Below are 20,414 nucleotides of genomic sequence, written 5' to 3'. Positions count from 1 at the left end.
ATATAAGCGGACTTGTGACGAGTAAGCGGCGGTTGCTGATGTCGGCCACGCATTCCGTGCTCTTGTACAGGTGCGAGATATGGGCAGACGCTCTACGTAAAGTGTGCTACAGGCAAAATATGCCGCCAGTATAGAGAAAAGGGGTGCATCGCGAACTGTATCAGAACCGGCCGTCCTCGTGGTGGCGGTGGCAACTCCAATCGACCTGCTCGCTTTCGAAAGGAAGCGGGTATTAGAAGGGAACGGTTTGGTATCTCTCATCGAGGCTCGAGAACACACCATGAGGGACTGGCAGGAATGATGGCTGCTAGAGAGTAGAGGGCATTGGACGGCCAGACTGGAGAATGGGTGGAGCGACAACATAGGGAGGTAAAGCTATATCTCACCTCAAAGTAGTTCCTCACTGGTCATGCCAACTTTCAAGCGTACTTGATTAAGGTGGGTAAGTTTGAAAGCTCGGAACATGCCTATGGGCACTTCTGCAGACAGTAGGCAAAAGAAAGAAGGAGACTCGAGATTGCCAAAGGCAAATTCTCACCAGAAACCACTGTTCAGAAAATGGTCTCTTACAGGCAGACTTGGAAAACTGTCTATGCTTATGTAGACGATGTGCTGAAAACCAAGAAATTATAAGAAAGGTAATACAGCTCGGTGTTGTCTAACCCATGGCCTGATACTGTAGACGCCCTCTGTTGGCTTAATTAGGCTTGAAGTAATGCGAAAATCAGTCCTGAGAAGGAGTGATGCCTGAGCCAATGGGGTTTTAGTGGGGGTGTAAGTCCCAGACATCAGCAAATCAGCATTTCTGCATTGATTAAAAAAAATAATAAAATAACTCTGATACTCTTGAACGTGAGCACTGATTTAATCTGTACCTGATGTATGTCTACTTACATTTCAAAAATGTCATATGACTCCATCATATTACATCATAAGTGTTTTTACTAAGTAGTATAATGACTTTGATTGTGAAAATTGTATGTGGAGCTGTGGGTAACAGCTACTGATTAGTTAAGTAACAATTAATAAATAACAATTTTAGAAATATATACTACTTCTCTTTCTTCAGTTGTATCTGAAAATACTTGCTGTCGGTGCACAAATTGCTTGACACCTCTCTCTGAATTACATAAAAAAATTAGCAACTTTCATTCTTGAGCTACTTAATATAGCAGACCAAATAAACTCCAAGTCCATAAAGATTTTTAAAATGTCTGTTTTAATCTAACGCTAATGCGATTGTAAATTAAAATAAATATTTGTTGAGTAATATATGAGTTAAATTATGTATATTAGTTTAGTTAATTTGTAATACCACTAACTTTGATTTCAGAAGAGATGATTGGTCTTTGTGGTATTTGGGGAGGTCTGGCAAACAGGAGGTTCGAAGACCACAAACCGTCTATCAGGTAATTATTTATATTTAAATTTAAATTTAATAAACAGAAATTTCAACATAACTGCACCAGACATTAAATAGCACAGAATCAGAGTAAGGTACTAATGATCACTCAGTATAGTGAGTGCCTCAGAGGAGGTGTTAAGTAGGGATATTACGTCTTATTTTGTATATTAAATTAAAGTAAAGGATTTAAAAAAAAAAAAAAAAAAAAAAAAAAAAAAAACTATAAGAACTTGTCTAAATATGTTTGATATTTTCATTAAATGATTAAATACACATTTTCAGATACTATTTAGAAAAACTTAATAGTACTGTAAGTGTGGAATGAAATCAATTTCTTTGTTGTAGCTTTTTGTTAAATTTCTATAGATCTACTAAACATATATACATGTTATTGGGTGTTCTCTTCATATAAAACATAAAAGAGCAAATGTTTTATAAAATCAGTAAAATTATCATTCAAAAGTAAATTTTATAGTGAAAATTAAACATTTAATAGTCTTGAATTTTGACTTTTATAAATTTTAATTATATAATTTCATAGGTATTAATCATTTAAATACTTTTGTGTTACTTTTCAAAAGTAAAAATGCAAATTTTTTAGATCAGATAGGACAATTTGTTTAGAACAAAATGTATTGCAAGCAAAACTGCTTTAAATTAATACAAAAGTTGCATTTTTGTAATATAAAGTAAATTTTTAACATTAAAAGAATACTTAAGATATAATCAAACACTCCAATAAATGAAAGATTTTTATTTTGTGAGGCCTTTCGTGCTCAAAGAACACATCGTCAGACCCACATAACTGAAATAAAAGTAAATTAATAATAAAAACAATTTAGATTTAAATAAAAACATATGTCTTGAAAAATACAAAGAGATAAGATTTTAAAGGCCAGGAAGCATGTCTACTGTATATATAAAAATTAATATTTAATTAGATTAAAGGCAGTAACGGTGAATTTTGTAGAGGTCCAGGTTCATTATTTACTAAATAATTTTGGTTCTTCTGCATAAAAATAGTTTCGTAAGCATCGAGGAATTTGTTGTCATTGATTTCTTTTAATAATTTGACTTGTGAAAAGCAGTGTCCAGTATGGAGTGCATGTTTCGCCATGGCCGATCTTTCCTCTTGCTGATACTTCAGACATGCTTTATGTTCCTTTACTCTCTTTTTTATTTTCCTTTTTGTTTGGCCAATATATTTTAAATCACAGTTGTCACAATTAATTTGATAGATTCCAGATTTTTCTTCATCGTCTATTTTATTCTTTGGATTTCCTAATATGTTTTTTAGTTTTATTTTGGAATTTGAGGATACATTAATACTGGCATGTGTTTTAAAACTTTTAGCAATTTCTGTAGTTAAATTGTTGTAAGACACAGATATCCATTTTTCAGGTTCTTTGCATTTAGTTTGATAGAGAGTTGTTCTAGAATTTCTTTCAATAATTTTCTTTTTCTTTTTTATCATGTTGTCAATCATTTCAATTTTGTAACCATTAAATAATGCAATTTCTTTAATTTTCTTTACTTCCTTTTTATAATTTTCAATTGATAGAGGGGTATGTATTTTTAATCTTATCTCTTTGTATTTTTCAAGACATATGTTTTTATTTAAATCTAAATTGTTTTTATTATTAATTTACTTTTATTTCAGTTATGTGGGTCTGACGATGTGTTCTTTGAGCACGAAAGGCCTCACAAAATAAAAATCTTTCATTTATTGGAGTGTTTGATTATATCTTAAGCATTTAGTTTCCAATAAGAAGAAGCTGGTAAAATGTATTAAAAGAATAATTATACAACAAGAACAATAAACTAAATAAGTTGGCAGAAGATAAGAAATACACTATTTTGAACTTTGAGAAAAATTAAGCACCAATTTAAACTAACAAGCAATCAGACTTGGACAGTTTTAATATTAATTTGCCAAAATAGATATCAAAGTACAGGTGGGCTGTGTTAATCTGAATATTTGCTTCGTTACACAGCAAATACTAATAAAATATAAGAAATATGTTCAACTTATGTAGTGTGCCCAGTAACACATGCAGGCTTTCATGTTGTGACATGAAAATCTACAAATACCGACTGATTGAGGTTAAAGGCTGTTCAATGTAGAGTTGTATTCAGATTTCTATGTGTTCAAATCAATGCGGCCTGCCTGTATTCTATATGATGAAGTGAAACAAAATTAAATATACTGAGTACCATAATCAAAATTGTAAAATTGTCAGATTGATAATAAAATGTTCGTGCTTATATTTCTGTTGAGTTTTATTGTGATTGTAGTGTATTGATGATCATTGCAGCATGTTTTCCTAAACATTTGTGATAATAAATAGAAACATTTCAATGTATTTTTATACAAAATTTAATAAATTTATTATTATTTATTTTTGAGCTTCAAAAACATTTTTTGCCCTAAAACGTTTGCATCTAAAAATGGTCAAATATGCTAATTTATGGTTGTCTCCAAAGTGCACTAGAAATAGTGATATATAAGTTATCGATTGAGCTTTAAATGTCCGTTTCTTACGTTTTTCTACATTTCTTCAGACATTGATACTAAACTACCATTGACAATTGCAAATTATTAAGAGCCGGCTTTTGTATTGTCGGCTATTTTGATTTTTGAGTCAAGAACAATCAATGTTAATCTTCAATTTTACACCTTTATTTTCAATCATAGAAATGGAAGATGTCTCTTTATAAAGGTATAAGAAATATGCATTCAAACGTTTTTACAATATTGTTATTGGTTATTTAAAAAAGAACTCTCAGACTATTTTGTACTTCATCGTTTGAATATTGAAACAAATATATGCTCTACAAGAAAAACTATTAATCATTTGGATACATATTAATAGGACCTTTAAAATGAAAAATCTCCCATAATTTTACAACAAAAAATAAGGGCGTAAATGTATTTGAATTTTTATAGGCTAAAATCCAAGTTGTTTCATTACAGCCATCTCTTACATACTTTCTTTTGGCATAATTGACATTTTTAACCATCATCTTGTATCTGATATGTTGGAACGAGTTTAATTTTTAATTGTACATATAGTATTGTGATGCATTATTTCGAACCACTTCTGTATTTTAAACATAGTACTGTTAACCATATTCATTTACATTTTTTATGTAATATGTAATTTTATGTAATGTTACATTCAAGATATAAAGAATATTTCTAAAAACTGAAAACTCACTTTGCTTTATTCTGTTTCTAATGAAGTTATTTTTACCAAGTGTTTTTACAAATATATATTATAAAGACATTAATGCTTCTTATTTTATTTGTAATATTGCTTTTTTACTGGTTATTGTTACACTCTATTTTATTGATCTTAAAATAATTTACTAAGAGTTTTTCAATTTAAGTGGAAAACCTGTAACCCTTATGTGTATTGCCATAAGGTAAAAATTAATCATGAAAGATTTATACATGTATAAAATATATAATTATTGTAGTTGCCATTTCAGTACAACATTCTCAAGGAAGTATATGGAAGTTCAAATTTAATGAAATATCGTTGTATAACTTTTACACTACACCTTTTTATTCTACTTTTTCTTTGCTTTCTTGAACAAAAGCTGTTCTATAGTTCTATTTCGTAATTAAACATAGTTAAAGAGCTTGTCATGTTCCTTTATCACTCACTTTATTCTTGAGCAAAATATGTCTGTGAAAGTTTCAATCTATAATAAACATCACTTAAGACATAATTATACTACCTAATTATTTATTCTGTTCCCATTTGACCATATCGAATACTCCATGTTTTAAAATCTACACAAGAATGTAGTAAATATATTTCAGAATCAAATTTCATTGGAATATGCATACTCTTGTTGTTTTGTTTTTCACTCTCACGGGCTAACATCATCATTTGATAACTCTTTTAAAGTTGACGCTTTATGTAAAGGCATGAAATTTTAATGCAGCCCAGATTGTATGGTACATTTTACAGATGTTGGCTCAGCATCTGTAGAAGGTATTTATTGTGTCACCTATCCCACTACAGAACCAATTTATCCTTAAATAATAATAAAGCAAAATAAAAGAACAGCTTGTACAAGAATCACACTGCAGGTTAGTTGTCTGTTTATTATAGAACCCACTTTGTGTCTTCTTGTGATCTCAGAAGGCCAGAAGTCAGTTCTGAAAACTTTGAGTCACCACTAGGAAGTTCAGGGAGGTTGAGTCGTCGCCGCAGCCCAAGTCTTCCCCCCATCTATAAACACTACCAGGTAGGTTTCATTGTTTTAACATTTACAAGAGATGATGTAGGGTGTCAAATTTGATAAATAAATAAGAGTCCTATGTAGTTTTAATGTTATAAACAGAATTTTATGTTTGAAATCAGTGTTTTGTGTGCACTAATTATACATAATACATGTTAGTTGTATTGATTAGTATCATAAAACAAATTCATGAAAACATACAGTTTCTTATCACTATACACAATACCAGTTTAAAACTAAAATTTTCTCAATCTAAATTTTAAATAATTTTTGATCTGCCTATAATAAAATTAGTAACCTGATATTATAATCATATAAATGAACAATTTTCTTCTAATCCGTTGCTCCAAACACAAGTGACGCAACTACAATAAATTATACAATTATAGACAAACCATCTTTTATAGTAGATTATCTGTATGATGTAATGGCTTTTTATGAATTGAAATGCACATACAAACGTATACATACAAATACAATACACATTTTGCACAATGATAAGTTTACAATAATTCATTTTATTTTTCCTACCCTTCTTAAAAATGGTATTTGACAGTCATGTATGTCATTTTGTTTGAGAGGAGGAATTGTTTTTGCTTTGCAATTAACAGTATATTTGATTGGAAATGCTAAATATAGATAGAGTATTAATTTTATTGTGATGATAATGATTGAAAATATAAATAGTTTTGTAAATTGAAGAAGTAATTTTCTTTAATGAATTAAACACTTTTACAATTTTATTTTACAAACCTGATAACCAGACCTGATCCAAATTTTGAATTTTCAAAACCTGAATAGCTGACATCAGCTGATCAATCTAATTTATTATTAAGATTTACTAGATTATTAAACATGAATGGCTTGCTTGATCAAAGCTGATGAAGTTTCATAGTGTGATTAATTAGTTAAATAAAGTTTGGTATGGGAATATTTCCTCAACAGACTGAACGTAAAATACTTTTCCTATTCTATTAAACATTTTCATGGGTAATATTAGAAAAGATGTAGCTGGTTAAGTACTAGGAGTATTCTAGAAAAATTATTTTTCTTTCAAATTTTGGAAAATGGAACATAATTATATTATCACTTATGTACTAAGTCCTTATTGCCTTGGAGGTATTACATGGGATACATTGATTATTTTAATTCAGAACCATAACTTTGGCAATACAGTGTCTCTAGAACCAAAATATGAAATTCTGTTGCATCATTCTAGATAATTATAGTTGGTGGTGGGGAAAGTCCCATTAATAAAAGAAGGTTAAGGGGTGAGACATGCAACCAGTCCGGTAACCTCGATACATGGATTATTTGCCTCTTATCTGGGGAGAGATCTAGAACACACCCCCTCACCTTCTCTCCCACCACCCCCTCCAAGTCATATCCATGCAACACCCTAATTTCTGTATGGTCAGTGATAGCCTTTTCTGTGTTATCCTGTGGTGCCTATTGAAGTTTCACTAGTCAACTGTTACAACATCTGTTTTAAATGATATTCGTGAGTAATCAAAAATAAATGTTTTAGTATAAAAAGGACCAATGTTAAACTACGCACATTTGTGATTTTCTTTTTTTTTGTGTATTACTATTATAAAATCAGCCTCAATTGATTATTTTGTAGAAAATAACCATTATAAACATAAAATTTACATACAAATTTTGGTAATTTTGTTAACTACCATTCTTTTAACTGTGCATATTAATTAATGTTTTAAGACTGCAGTTTAAAAGACTAATTATTTAATTAATTAAACATTTCTTACAAACCAACTTAACATTTTTGATACTAGTTTATTTTGAAAAATTTAAGATGTAAAACCCCATTTATTGAGAGTGATAGATTTAGTGATGACTAAATGGTATCAATATGGTTAAAAATCTAAAATAACTATTTTTCTCAGATTGCACTTTCTTTACTCTTAAAAACAAAACGTCAGACATAAGTATGTCAAGTATAAGTATATCAGCATCAGGTAATGAGACAAAGTAGTGCAGAATTAATCTTTAATTGACTTTAAAGACGTAATCCAAAATTAAATTGAATACATTTTAGAAATTTGAAAAGTTGCCCAACAAATTGAATTTTCAATAATTTTAAATTTGAAACAACTCCACTCCTGTTAAACCGCCATAATGGGCAACTGTAATTGGTAAATAAGTAAATATAAGACAAAATTGTTTGATACTTTTATAGAGGGATAAATAGGATGACATTTTTCTTGGAAATTCCATACATTTCCATAATTACCTTAATTCCATTTTCCCTTCAAAGTACATATTCTTGTCAGGAGGTGGTTGGATTTGACATGAACGGACTGAACATAATCATGAGGGAATTTCAAGGAAAACAAACTGTCTGTTAAAATGTAAACGGTAAAGTACACTGGCCTTCCACTACACAATTACAATATTTCTTCTGAGTTGTTTGTATTATTTTAAATAAACTTTGTTAAAATCTTTACTACTTGTATAACAAGTTAATTCATTATTTTAAATTTATATTTATTTAAATTACTAGTTTGTGCTACAACAAATTTCATGAATCTTTACACCACTGTACATGTATTAATAACATACAGTGTTCTGGTTTTTCTTATTCTGGCTAGAGAATTACTTTTGACAATTTTCCTTAATGTTTCTTCTCCGTTAGTAAATAGTTGTTCTCTATTCTAGTCCCAATTTATTCACTTCACAACTCTCAGAATTGCTGTAACAACAGAGGGTGATGATTTATCAAACTAGGAATGGTGAAACACACAAAGAAAACATCAACCAGCCATGCACTGGTCCATTATGTTCACTTACCTTAAGGTGGTGGAATTGATGTTCAGTTAACTTGTTTAATGACTTTTAAACTTTTCTTAATCGTAGCTATTTATGATATATTTTCTGAATAAGGTAAAAACGAAAAATGTTGATTATATCACAATGAATTATAGGCACTTAAGGTAATATTTGTGGTTATCTTCTAGTCAGGCCCACAGAAAAAAAACTGAAGATAAGTACATGAATTTGTGCATCGAGTTATGAAAAATGACTGGAGGAAATGCCATGTTTATAATGAGTTATTTCCTTAAATTATGTTTCATTAAAAACATACCATTCATGAAGTCACAATTCATATACATACAGTACAAATTATATTTTTATCATTGTGTTTTTGTTTTAATATAGTCATAATTGCCAAAAAATGCCTGCTTTAAATGCCTGTAGTTCCTTTCGGATTAATCAAGATATTTTCTCTACTTTTCCTTTTCTTTGGGGAAGCTATCTTAAAGAGCTGTGACTCTGAAATTATAAGCAAACAATAATAATAAATAAAGCTAACAAAAACTGATTGCTGGTGTCTAAAATGGGTAATTGTTGTTGTTCAGGATGGTGATGGTGATGGGGAGGAAGGAGAGACATCTGGGTACGCCAGTGACTCAGGAGAGAGACAAGAGTACCAACCTTCCTGGCCCAGTAAGCCAAGGAGTCGCCAAAACAGCACATGGCACTCTTCCAACTGCTTGTATGTACTGCAATTTTATTGAGGATATTTGTTGATCTTATGCAGTTTTTGTGTAGTTGATTGATTCAACAAAATATCTGTAAATATCTTTTAGAATGTTAATCATTCAATTAACAAAGATTGTTGGTAATTACAATAAATGATGCAAAAATATGGCACTAAACCTTTCTTTATGCATAAGATACTGTAATTTACCTTTCCCATACCAACAGTAAATTCTGAAAAGCATATATTGGTTTCAAAGGTGCAGTTTACATGAAACCGAAAATCTTTTCATAAGAGATGGCTCATGCTATATTTGAATCTTTTAATTGTGATATGGTAAAAAAAAATCCATTACTTTCAAATTCAAATTTAATAATTCGTATAAGACATTATGATTTTGTTTATTAAAGAAAACCCTTAAAAATTAAAATATTTCTCTATTAATTATAGACAAAACTTCTTATTATTCTCTTATAATAAATAAACATATTGATACAAATGAATTTATTATATATTAATATGAATATTTTTATTGAGTTTCGAAATTTTTGTAGTAACTTTTATGAACTTCGTGTCTGAGTACGTATACATGGTGTACGTTTAAAAAAATCAAATAGTTATGGTCATTAATAGTCAACATCAGACTTAATACTTTTAATTCCGATGACACCAAAGTGGCGTCGTTCACATGTCACACTACTAGTACCGACGATGCCATGGTGGCATTAAGTACAAGGGTATTTTTAAGCCACTTAATCTTTTACTATCAATAATAAATTGTAATTATTTAATATTTATTTAGGTGTCTAAGAACAGCAAATCGACCTTGGTTCCTGGAAATCAGGCTAAATATTACTGACTATTTCTTTAATGTTTACAACTTGAGCTACAGCTAATTGTAGTCAGCTGTTCAAATTAGTTGACTTGATTCCCACCAGTCTCTCACGTGTTTCTATTACTATCAAAATGACTTGGATTCTGAGTTGTGCTATTTGCTTACATTTTTACAATTATTTTGCTATACAGTAAATAATTGGTAAGTTGCATATCAACACCATCAGTACCAATGACACCATGGAGGCATCATAGTACTTTTTACCTAAAACGTAATATTTTATCTACAAAAATTACGTTTTATATATATATATATATATATATATATATATATATATATATATATATATATATTAAAATACTTATTAATACGATCAAGCCCAGCCCTATTTCGGAGTATAACACCCAAATTTAGTATTTTAGCCTATTATATTAATTTAGCATTATTAGAATATAATCACTTTTATGAAAAAAATCTTTTTAACATAAAAAGTACTCTGACGCCACCAAAGGGTCATCAGTTCTAATGGTGTGAACACGTGATACATAGACCTAATAATTGTGTTGAAACTCATAACACACACACACACACACACACACACATATATATATATATATATGTGTGTGTGTGTGTGTGTTATGAGTTTCAACACAATTATTAGGTCTATGTATCACGTGTTCACAACATTAGAACTGATGACCCTTTGGTGGCGTCAGAGTACTTTTTATGTTAAAAAGATTTTTTTCATAAAAGTGATTATATTCTAATAATGCTAAATTAATATAATAGGCTAAAATACTAAATTTGGGATTTTGGGTGTTATACTCCGAAATAGGGCTGGGCTTGATCGTATTAATAAGTATTTTAATCCAATTGTACCATTCCGTTACTATCTGTATCTCCCATAAACCATTCATAGAAATTTAAAACATCTACTGGCATTTATGGATGGGTCCAACACAGTAAAAAGATCTTAAGTTGTGATAGGAAAGTTTACTAATCTATTGATGTTACTGTACTTGTGTTTATTCATTTCAAAGTTCCTACTGCACTGTTCCTGTCTGGTCTGATTTACAAAAATATTTGATGAAAATAACATTTATCGTTATACTGTTACTAAAACCTTTTAATTATAAAATTAATTTTTTTAAAATTCAAACCTTTTAGAGAAATTAAATAAATATAAAATAGTTCATGATTTATTACAAGTTTGTTATATATGGCAAAATTTTAATAACGGTTTTGAAAAGCTCAGAGTAGATTAAAATCAATAATACTAATAGTTTGAATTTATTATGCAATGTTGTAAATATAATATTAACAAGTAATTATTAGTTAAAACAATGTCTACACTTTGTCATCTTTATTCAGTACATCTATATTTTCTTGGATGAATTTTTTCGATGTATTATATATAAGAAAGCAACTTGTCTATATGTAGAAGTAAACAAATCTCTTAACATTTCCAGTAACATAGTTATGATTATGTTTAGTTTATGTTAAAGTCCAAATAGTATAACAATTCCATATCCTATATTTTAAACACTTTGTAACATCAACGTGGATTATTAACACCATACAAAATCAGTTGTAAATTTTCTTATAGACATTTATTTCAAATTACAAAAACATTGGCCAACTCTGACCTGTCATAGTTTTAATGGCATTTATCACATTTTAAATATTTTTAAAAGGAAAGTGTTTTGGGAGGTGTGTTACTATTCTGTTGATCATCTACTGAGTAAAGTACAAATTAAATTGAAATCGTTGGAGCAGTGTGTTAAAAAATGTTAACTAAAACTATAGTTTTAGCACAAAATTCCTAGAATATGGGGGTTTACAAAATTAATAAATAAAATTGTATCCAATATTGTCGATTAACACGTCAAATACTGTCAACATTATTTTTTGTCACTGCTGATGTTTGTAAACAGATATTTTTTAAGATAACAGTTTATATTGTCTTAAATAATTTATTAAAAACGAAAATTGATTTATTTGGATCAGCAGTATTTGCTTTCTTACATATCAGGTGTGCAATAGAAGCTTAAAAGTTATTTACCTTGATAAAAACTAAACTGTGGTTAGATAGAAATCTCTTGAATTTAAATTATTCCTGACAGGAACACCCCAGACTCCCTCAACTCAGACGGGGGTCGTCCTCGATGGGGTGACAAAGGGGTGGGGGTGGGCCACCTGTGGGATGCCAGCATCCACAACCCTGACGCCCGCTTACCTGCTGTTACGGACCGCCCTGGAGCTACACCGCCCGCCTGGCTATGTCGTGCCACCAACAACACTGTTAGGTATAATTTTAACTAATTATATATTTAAACTTTTTTATTACGTTATGTTTTCTTAACATTATTTGGCTCATAAAATATTGTATTACATTTTCACAGTTTAATTAGTGTATTTAAAAAATAATAATTATTTGAAAACAACTCTTCCATCAGTACAGAATATGCAAGATAAATACCCAAAGGCAGATGTAGAAATTTAGTGCTACTCCACTTATGCAAGTTACTGTACAGGCATTAAAATAAATGTGAATTTACTTATGCAATTAGTGATGTTTTATTGACTGCCTCAATTTGATAACTTTAACCACAACAAAGTTGAACATCCTCTGAATACAATTTTTAGGCATTATATAACGATTCCAATGAAAGTGTAAAAAATTGATTGTAACTGATAAAACTGCTGTAATATTATTATGGAGTTCAAATCTAGGTATCTAAATAGTGCTAAAATCTTAAAACAAATTAATCATAATTTAGCTACACCAAACTTACTATCTATGTTAGTTGTATAATACAGGGTGAAGCACCATCTGTCCACGATGTATAGCGGCTGAAGCGAGAAACCTACCTTCTTTGTTTTAACGAGAACCCACATATTTCGACCCCATGGAATTCAAGAAAATAATTTTTAACACCCAAAAATAAACAAAATGGTACTTTTTTTTGGGGGGGGGGGAGGTAGATAGATCTAATTTGGAAAGGTTGGTCAAGTCATATTTTATTTTAAAGGTCTGTATCATCTAGAAAAAAGTTTAAATTTATTCCGCTTTTTGTACACAGGGTGGTCTAAAATTATAAATTTGTGTGGTTTTCACAATTTTTTCTGTTACCTTGTTAAAATCTTAGAAAATCCAAATTTGTATGCAAGTTTACCAAAGAAGTACTTTTTCCAAAAATATATTACAGTTGTCACTTTTTCAGTACATTTCCAAGTTTTTTTAAATAATTCAAATCTAAGATTTTAAAATTTGTCAAACCTAAAAATTCCAATAGCAAGATATGACTTTCACTGCACTAATCAATAAATAGCTCACTTAAAAACTAAATTTTGTTATATTTGAAGTTTGCCTTGAATCTTGAATGGTTGAGAAATTACACCAAAAATACTAATAAAGATTCACATAATAAATTAAATACAATTTTTACTGTGTCACTGGCTTCAGACCGGCTTACAAAGATGAATTTATAGTTTTATTACAATACACAGAGATATGAGAATAAATCTCATACATTCTCAATATTCTCCTCATCCCAAAAATACACCTCCCCAAACGGAAATAATTTGTACATATGCTACTGCACTGATGGGGACATTTTGTTTTACATATATGTAGAATACAGAGTGTTTAATAACTACACAACCGATTTCTAAAATTTAATCATCAGGTGATACTAATAACTTTTGTTGCTTTTTTTTTGTACAGTGGTCATGTAAGTGGGTGAAGCAGAGGTATAAACTCCGGAGAAAATTTTTCACATTTTTAGACTAAAAACATGCATTTTTACACACATTTCATTGCAATTCAAGTGTAAGAAAACATAGAAATATCACGTGTTTAGTACATCTTTTGTTAAATTTATATAAAAAGGTAGAATTTAAATAAAAAATCTCTTTATGAGTAATTTTATATTTATGATAATATTGCTTTTCAGTAGAGTCATTAATTCTGCATACTTTTCAATGTAATAAGATAGGCAAGTTGAGAAAATTATAACACAACTTATGTAAAGTTATACAAACAAGTAGCTTTAAGTTACGCGGTAAGCATTCAGCCCTTCGGCAAAACACAGTAGGCACGTTCAGCAGTAGTCGGGATCAATCATATGTCTCCGTCAAGGGAAGCTAGCTTCCCTGACCACTTGTTAACACCGGCTACTGCTCCACTCCCCCCAGCCCCATAACCATGAACTCTATGCGTGCGCAGCCTGTCTACCGAAGCTGTCGCATCCCAACTTCAGTACAGACGCAGAACATAAGCGGAGGAACAATATCAAAAATTGTGTATTTAGTGCGCGTCAAGATTATTTCTAGTAGCGTTGTTAACAGCTTTAGGTAAAAAATTACTTTTACCACCCAATAAAGCAGTGCTTCATTAGCTTCATCTCACCGCTCGCCACTGGTAGCAAGAGACACTTGTCAGTTAAAACTTTTTATCAAATACATGGGTAGTTACAACTATAACTTCCAGTTGCTGAAGTTATACTTGGAGAATATTTTATTTTTGCCTTCTTCTCATCTCATCTTCAAAACCCAATTTGCTTTGAAATAGTACTGCCTGTTACAGTAAAAATGTGTAAAATGTATTTTTTTTTTAATTTTGCATGAACACTCTAAATGTATGAAAATATGGTTCGAATCAATGTATACTTAATCAGCAACATCTTATATTTTCTGCAGTATAAAATAGTTCTCATAAGGATCCTTTGGATTTTAAAATGATGTTTTAAAACAAAATGTGTCTGCAGTAATTTAAAATCTTGTTTTTGTACCATATTTTCAAATAGAGCAGCTAATATTAAAAATATTGTTTATTTGATTAAATTTTGCGATTTTACTTTCAAAGGGATACAAATATTGTTTATAGAACACAACAGTTGTAGTTTTACAAGTTTATTCCAGTTCATGTACACTAAGTGTTAAAAGTTTGACTATCAATCAAAGTTTAAATGAAGCAGCTGAACATGTGATAGTGGTAATCCAGCAAGATAGTGTAAGGAACTGATGTTCAAGTAAAGTCCTGTACTCAGCCCGACTTTTTCGGATAATTTTCCTGGGGCCCAGGCCGGACCCCATCACATGTCTATTTGAAGGGACTGTGTCGATGGACGAGATAGCTCAATCAAATAACTGTAACACTATTATAGGCCAAATTTTTAATATAGTTTATTACAATAGGCTATTAAACTAATTATTATACATGCTTAGAGGTCACTAAATTATGCTTAAAATGGTCCGATTATTAAGACGTTTTTTCATAGTTATTTTTAGTAGCATATATTTAATATCACTACCAAAAACAAAATAATAAGATATTGTCAATAGGATAACGTTGGGGGGAGGGGGTGTGAAGCGGTGTGACGGGGAATCAGCGGCAGAGAACATAAGGAGGCCTGGCCAAACATCTTTTCTGGGGCAATAGCTGAGTACGGCCCTGAACATGTACCCGAGATGTGTCCAGTCCTATTACAGAATATGGAAGTTGTGACACTCTTGCCAACAGTGACCGGTAAGTGATGTAAATGCTAAGTGTTGTTCCAGTGAGGTGTTGGTAATCATGCACCGAGATGTGTCCAGTCCTGTTACAGAATATGGAAGTTGTGACACTCTTGCCAATAGTGAATGGTAAGTGTTATAAATGTTTTCATTGTAAGTTGGTGATGTTGTTCCAGTGAGGTGTTGGTAATCACGCATCCAGAGGTTTCCAGTCCTGTAACAGAATATGGAAGTTGTGACACTCTTGCCAACAGTGACCGGTAAGTGATGTAAATTCTTTCATTGTAGATTCATTTGAGAAATAATTAATTGAGTTGGTAAAAATAACTTGACTGCAACAAAATGAAAATGAATAAAAAGACTATTACCAATAATTTTTAAGAATTAAATATTTTACATTTTCAGAACATATTTGCGAGGTCAAAACATTTCCATTGAACCAGAAGAACTAATGGAAAGGGAGAGGAAGCGGCAGAAAGCTAAAGAGTTACAGAATGCAATTCGTCAACAGGTTTGAACAAATATTTCATATAAAATATAGTTTTATAAAGTTAAATATATATATCCATTCTGACTAATCACACAAAATATGGTTTATAATGTTATGAGAAACTTGTTTCAGTTAGAAGAAAGAGAACGTAAGCGTAAAGAAGAACGGGAACGCCGCCAAAGAGAGGAAAGATTGGAGGAGGAACGATTGAGAAAACAACAAGAAATTGAAAGGAAGAGATTGGACGAGGAGCGTCAAAAACAAAGAGAAAAAGAGGTTCGTAATGGGATGGGATTATTTGTAATTACACACTCATTTTAATGTAAATAACATTACTTAAAGCGTATAAGTTGAATTGGCCTTTTCTTTGCAGGTTAAATGTAGAAAGGATATAATGGTCCTAATTTTGCATGATAAAATAAAAGAGCTGATTAATTCACTCTTTCGTGTATTAAAGCTTAAAAGTATAAATGTTAGTAATGTAAAGGATCTTAATGATTGACATAACTAAGTTTAATCATATGTTGTTATGGATATTATACAGAGATCAGAATGAGAAAAGAAATGCAATTTTGATTCCAGAATACTCACTGGACCTAACAACATTTTTGTGTATTTGGAAAATACCTTTATAAAAAGAGAAAAGTGGTGCATTAGAGAAAAACAGCTTAATTATTTTTACAGCAATGCATTTATCCCAGTTAAAAAAATATTTTGATTTAATAATAAAAATGGTTTTAATTTAAATTGAATTGACAAAGACATTATTTTCAATACGGTTGAAGTTAGCAATTTTCTTGTTTATGTAAAGTAATATCTCGAGTAAAACTTACTAAGCAAACTGCTGAACTGACATTACAAAGTGATAACTTTATCAGTGAATACAAAGTGCTTTCAGTTTGACCTTTCTGCACTATTGTTCAAAATATGAATACTAATTATATAAAATGCATTGAAGGCAGGCTTCATTGTGTAAACATTTTGTAATACTTCTCAAGGTTACAAAATTCTATCTGAAACATAATTTTCTAAAATTTCTAGGGAAAAAATAAAGCTTTGAAATGTTTTAAATATCATGTTTTTAATATTAATGGAATTTCCTGTTTCAGGTCAAAGAGGAGAGGAAGGAGAAAGCAATGAGAGAAGCAATTGAAACTGCAGAACGTCTGGCAAGAGAGGAGAAGATAAAAACACGTAAAAAATACAAACAGGAAGTGAGTGAAACTCATTTGCCAGTTTATGAAGAAAGGACTGATGCACCGTGTGTTGTCAGCTCAGAATTGAAAATAGCTCGAGTGGAGCTTGAGCAGCCCAAGCTCCTGCATATGCAAGAAAATCAGGCTGAACAACAAATTAAAGAAGAAGTGGACATTTCCAAAGAACAAAGTGCACCCACTATTATGGAGCAGACATCACCAAAACCCCCCCAAAACCAAGAAAAAGAAATTAAGTTGTCAATAAAAAATGATGATATTTCCCAACAAAAAGAGATTGTAAAACCTCACATAATGAATGTAAAGGTAAATAAAATAATTGGTGTTGTAAGTACCTATTGTAGAAATAGCAAAATATCATGTCTACTATACAGAAAAAAGTTGGTATAAAAACACACTGATTGTGGTAGAAGCCACTGTAGACATCCTGTTCTGTTACACTATTTAAAATCTCTCAGTATAGAGCCACAGTGAAGGTATTAACTACATGTATTACAGTTGGACAGTTACTGTACAAGTTTAGCAAAGATTTACCATTCCATCATTACAAATTTTAGAAAGAAGCATAAAGACGACCTTATTTTCTCTTAAGATAATATTTAAATCAAAAGTCACCCATCTTGCTGGAATTTATTAAGAAGTCTTTGTTATAGAAATGCATTTTCTCCATACATTTTGTGTATTTATTATATTGACATTGGTTGCACTCTCAGTAGATACTCTAATTGGTATTAATTACAATAACTACAGTTCTGATACGAAAATTCAGATGATATTCTCATTCCTAAATTTTTATTTTACTCTGTAGTGTAACCTACTGTTAGATTACACTTTTTCTAGTCTCAAAAAATGTATTTTTCAAAAATACCTCATCTTTAATGTAACTTATTTACATAAGGAATTTCATCAATAATTATTCACCAATTAGATAAGCTCCCGAACCATACAAAAATTTCGTTTTTGCCAGATTAGGTCCTGGACAAATATTATGAGTCTTATCAACTACAGTTCTACGCAGGTGTAAACTTGTGACATAAACAAAAACTTCAGTATGCAATGATTTCTTAGTCTCATCCGAACTTTGCAGCCTGGCTAAAGAGAATTTCTTTGGTTGTGACAAGTTTTTTAATTCATAATTTGACAATAAAGTACTGTTACAAAAATCTCTACCACAGATTTGGTTCTCCCTGAAACATGAGGGTAAACTTCTCAACAAATATACAGAGTGGAAGTAACTTAGGGATTGCAGTTGCCAATTATAGACTCAGCAATTTTTACCCAACCATAGAACTTTCATCTTTTTCCTCTTGCTCACATGGAATGTGAATAAAAGTCTTCCCTGTCCTGAAGTAGGCCTATTAGCACTCATAGCTATACTTTCAGGATGGATATTTTCTCTACCATAGGGGAACAGTTCCACATGGAAATCATTTTACAACTCCTTCTTACAACTAAAGCATTAGACTCAGTGGAATATGACCTTGATGATGGATGTTTAGGCCTCAACTCCATATCTTATGGAAATTTTGGATAACTAAAACTTTTAAAGTACCGGATAGATCATTTTGAGCACTAATATTTCAGGATTGCCTGGGTCATTGATTAAGTGTATTTCTAATCCTTGGGAGACCATTCCAAAGCCTATACTTGAAGAGTATATATTTTCTTGACAACTGAAGATGATCTATGTCTTTGATACAGCAATACTGATAATCAAAATAACACACCTTTATTTAGTACAACAGTCAACTTTATAAAGAAACAAAAATGCAGGTAATATTATCCTTGTTGGTGTGTTTATTCAATATTTATAGGTTTAAAATTTCCATAAATAATACCTGCTACACCTTGGCACTTAAACGTTCTTCAGTGAAAGAAAATTAAAATTAATCTTGGACACAATGTGGTACTACTAAATTTATACTTTTCCAGAAGGAGAACTCAACAGAGTCATCAGATGATCAGGATGTGGATCCAGATTCATTGGACGAGGAAGTGAGTCCAGAGATCGCGTTGGTGCTGAGTGAGCCTCATGAAGTCGAAGTCAATCAGCTGAGCCTTGTGGTGTCACCTGGCCGACTGCTTACCCCCAGCAAGTTTCGCACCAATCCTTCCTATGAGAAGTCCACACAAACTGATCTCATCAAGTCAGTACCTTGTTGGAACTATTTTTGCAAAATAATTCTAAAACTACGAAAGGATCCTTTTCTTAAAAAGAAAAATAAAGAAATCTTGAGAAAATGTTTTCTCAACTTTGCTGTAGTCTGATACATGTGGGGATAGCCGATAGACATCAATTTCAACCATGAGTCATTGAGACTAAGCATAGGCTCTCCACACACTTTTTGGAACGTTTAAATTTGTCTGAAATAGCAATAATTCAAAATTCTGAAATAAAAACCCCTCTAAATACAACATTGATGAAAATCTTGAAAACTCAAAATATTTCAATACAATATATTATATACAAATTTCAATTTGAACATCTTTGGCGCAAAAGTACAAAAATGCGTTGTTTGCCAAACTAAATTAATTAGTGTATTAAAAAAAATTTTCTGGTTCAGGGAGTGGAAGAGCTTAGGAAGTAAGTGTGGAATCGAGGTAAATTTTAATGTTGACAACAGCGTTGAGTTGGTGGGCCAATTGTCTAGGGTGGTTGAGGCGATGCGAACAGGCTGGCGAGTGGAACGTACAGTACGTGCTTGTACGTCTGTCTATCATCCACATTATCTAACAATAAAACTTGACCTTGGAGATAAGACATTCCTGAAAGATTGTTATGATATGAATATTATGTCTTGGGCAATTAAGGCGCGGGCAGGCCTGGTTGATTTAAATTACAAACCTTGGATTCCTGATAAAAATCACGTATGTTCTTTGTGTAACCGGAATGAGTATGAGACGGTCTTTCACTTTGTGAGTATTTGTCCTATTCTGGCAACGATTCGGAGAAAATGGTTTGGGAGTAACGTGCTAAGCGAAAAACAATTTTTTGACTACCTTAATGGAAAGGATTGGCTTCAATTTGGAAAATATATGAGAGATGCGTGGAAAATGCGGTGGGATTTAGTGTATGAATTTAATTTTTAAATATTGAAATATAGATGAAAAACTTTTATATGACAGTTGTAAGGATCCCAAAATAAAATAAAAACAAATATTATATTAATGTGTGTGTGTGTGTGTGTGTGTGTGGGCGC

General features: G+C 31.1%; 2 protein-coding genes across 4 annotated transcripts in view; one reads left to right on the top strand and one right to left on the bottom strand.

Moving 5' to 3' along the window:
• LOC124354175 (trichohyalin) overlaps positions 1-20,414 on the top strand; it is a 46,953-nt gene that overhangs the window by 13,196 nt on the left and 13,343 nt on the right. Inside the window, exons 2-10 of one of the 2 annotated variants that reach the window (XM_046804441.1) lie at positions 1,334-1,409; positions 5,530-5,665; positions 9,037-9,173; positions 12,117-12,299; positions 15,687-15,770; positions 15,916-16,021; positions 16,133-16,276; positions 17,110-17,520; positions 19,147-19,361. In XM_046804441.1, coding sequence (XP_046660397.1) covers positions 1,334-1,409; positions 5,530-5,665; positions 9,037-9,173; positions 12,117-12,299; positions 15,687-15,770; positions 15,916-16,021; positions 16,133-16,276; positions 17,110-17,520; positions 19,147-19,361 — 1,492 coding nt within the window. Of the gene's footprint in view, positions 1-1,333; positions 1,410-5,529; positions 5,666-7,074; positions 7,161-9,036; positions 9,174-12,116; positions 12,300-15,686; positions 15,771-15,915; positions 16,022-16,132; positions 16,277-17,109; positions 17,521-19,146; positions 19,362-20,414 lie in introns of those variants that run through there. The other variant, XM_046804442.1, reaches the window with a different exon arrangement.
• The window catches only part of LOC124354173 (peroxidase-like), a 48,956-nt gene continuing 43,697 nt past the window's right edge, over positions 15,156-20,414 (bottom strand). For both annotated transcript variants that reach the window (XM_046804439.1, XM_046804438.1), the window contains exon 13: positions 15,156-15,724. In XM_046804439.1, coding sequence (XP_046660395.1) covers positions 15,481-15,724 — 244 coding nt within the window. In that variant the 3' untranslated portion in view covers positions 15,156-15,480. The remainder of the gene's footprint in view (positions 15,725-20,414) is intronic.

Source organism: Homalodisca vitripennis, chromosome 2 (genome assembly GCF_021130785.1).
Source record: "Homalodisca vitripennis isolate AUS2020 chromosome 2, UT_GWSS_2.1, whole genome shotgun sequence".
In the NCBI taxonomy this organism is placed as follows: domain Eukaryota; kingdom Metazoa; phylum Arthropoda; class Insecta; order Hemiptera; family Cicadellidae; genus Homalodisca; species Homalodisca vitripennis.
The sequence above is the reverse complement of the archived record's forward strand: the minus strand, read 5'-3'. Positions and strand labels throughout refer to the sequence as shown.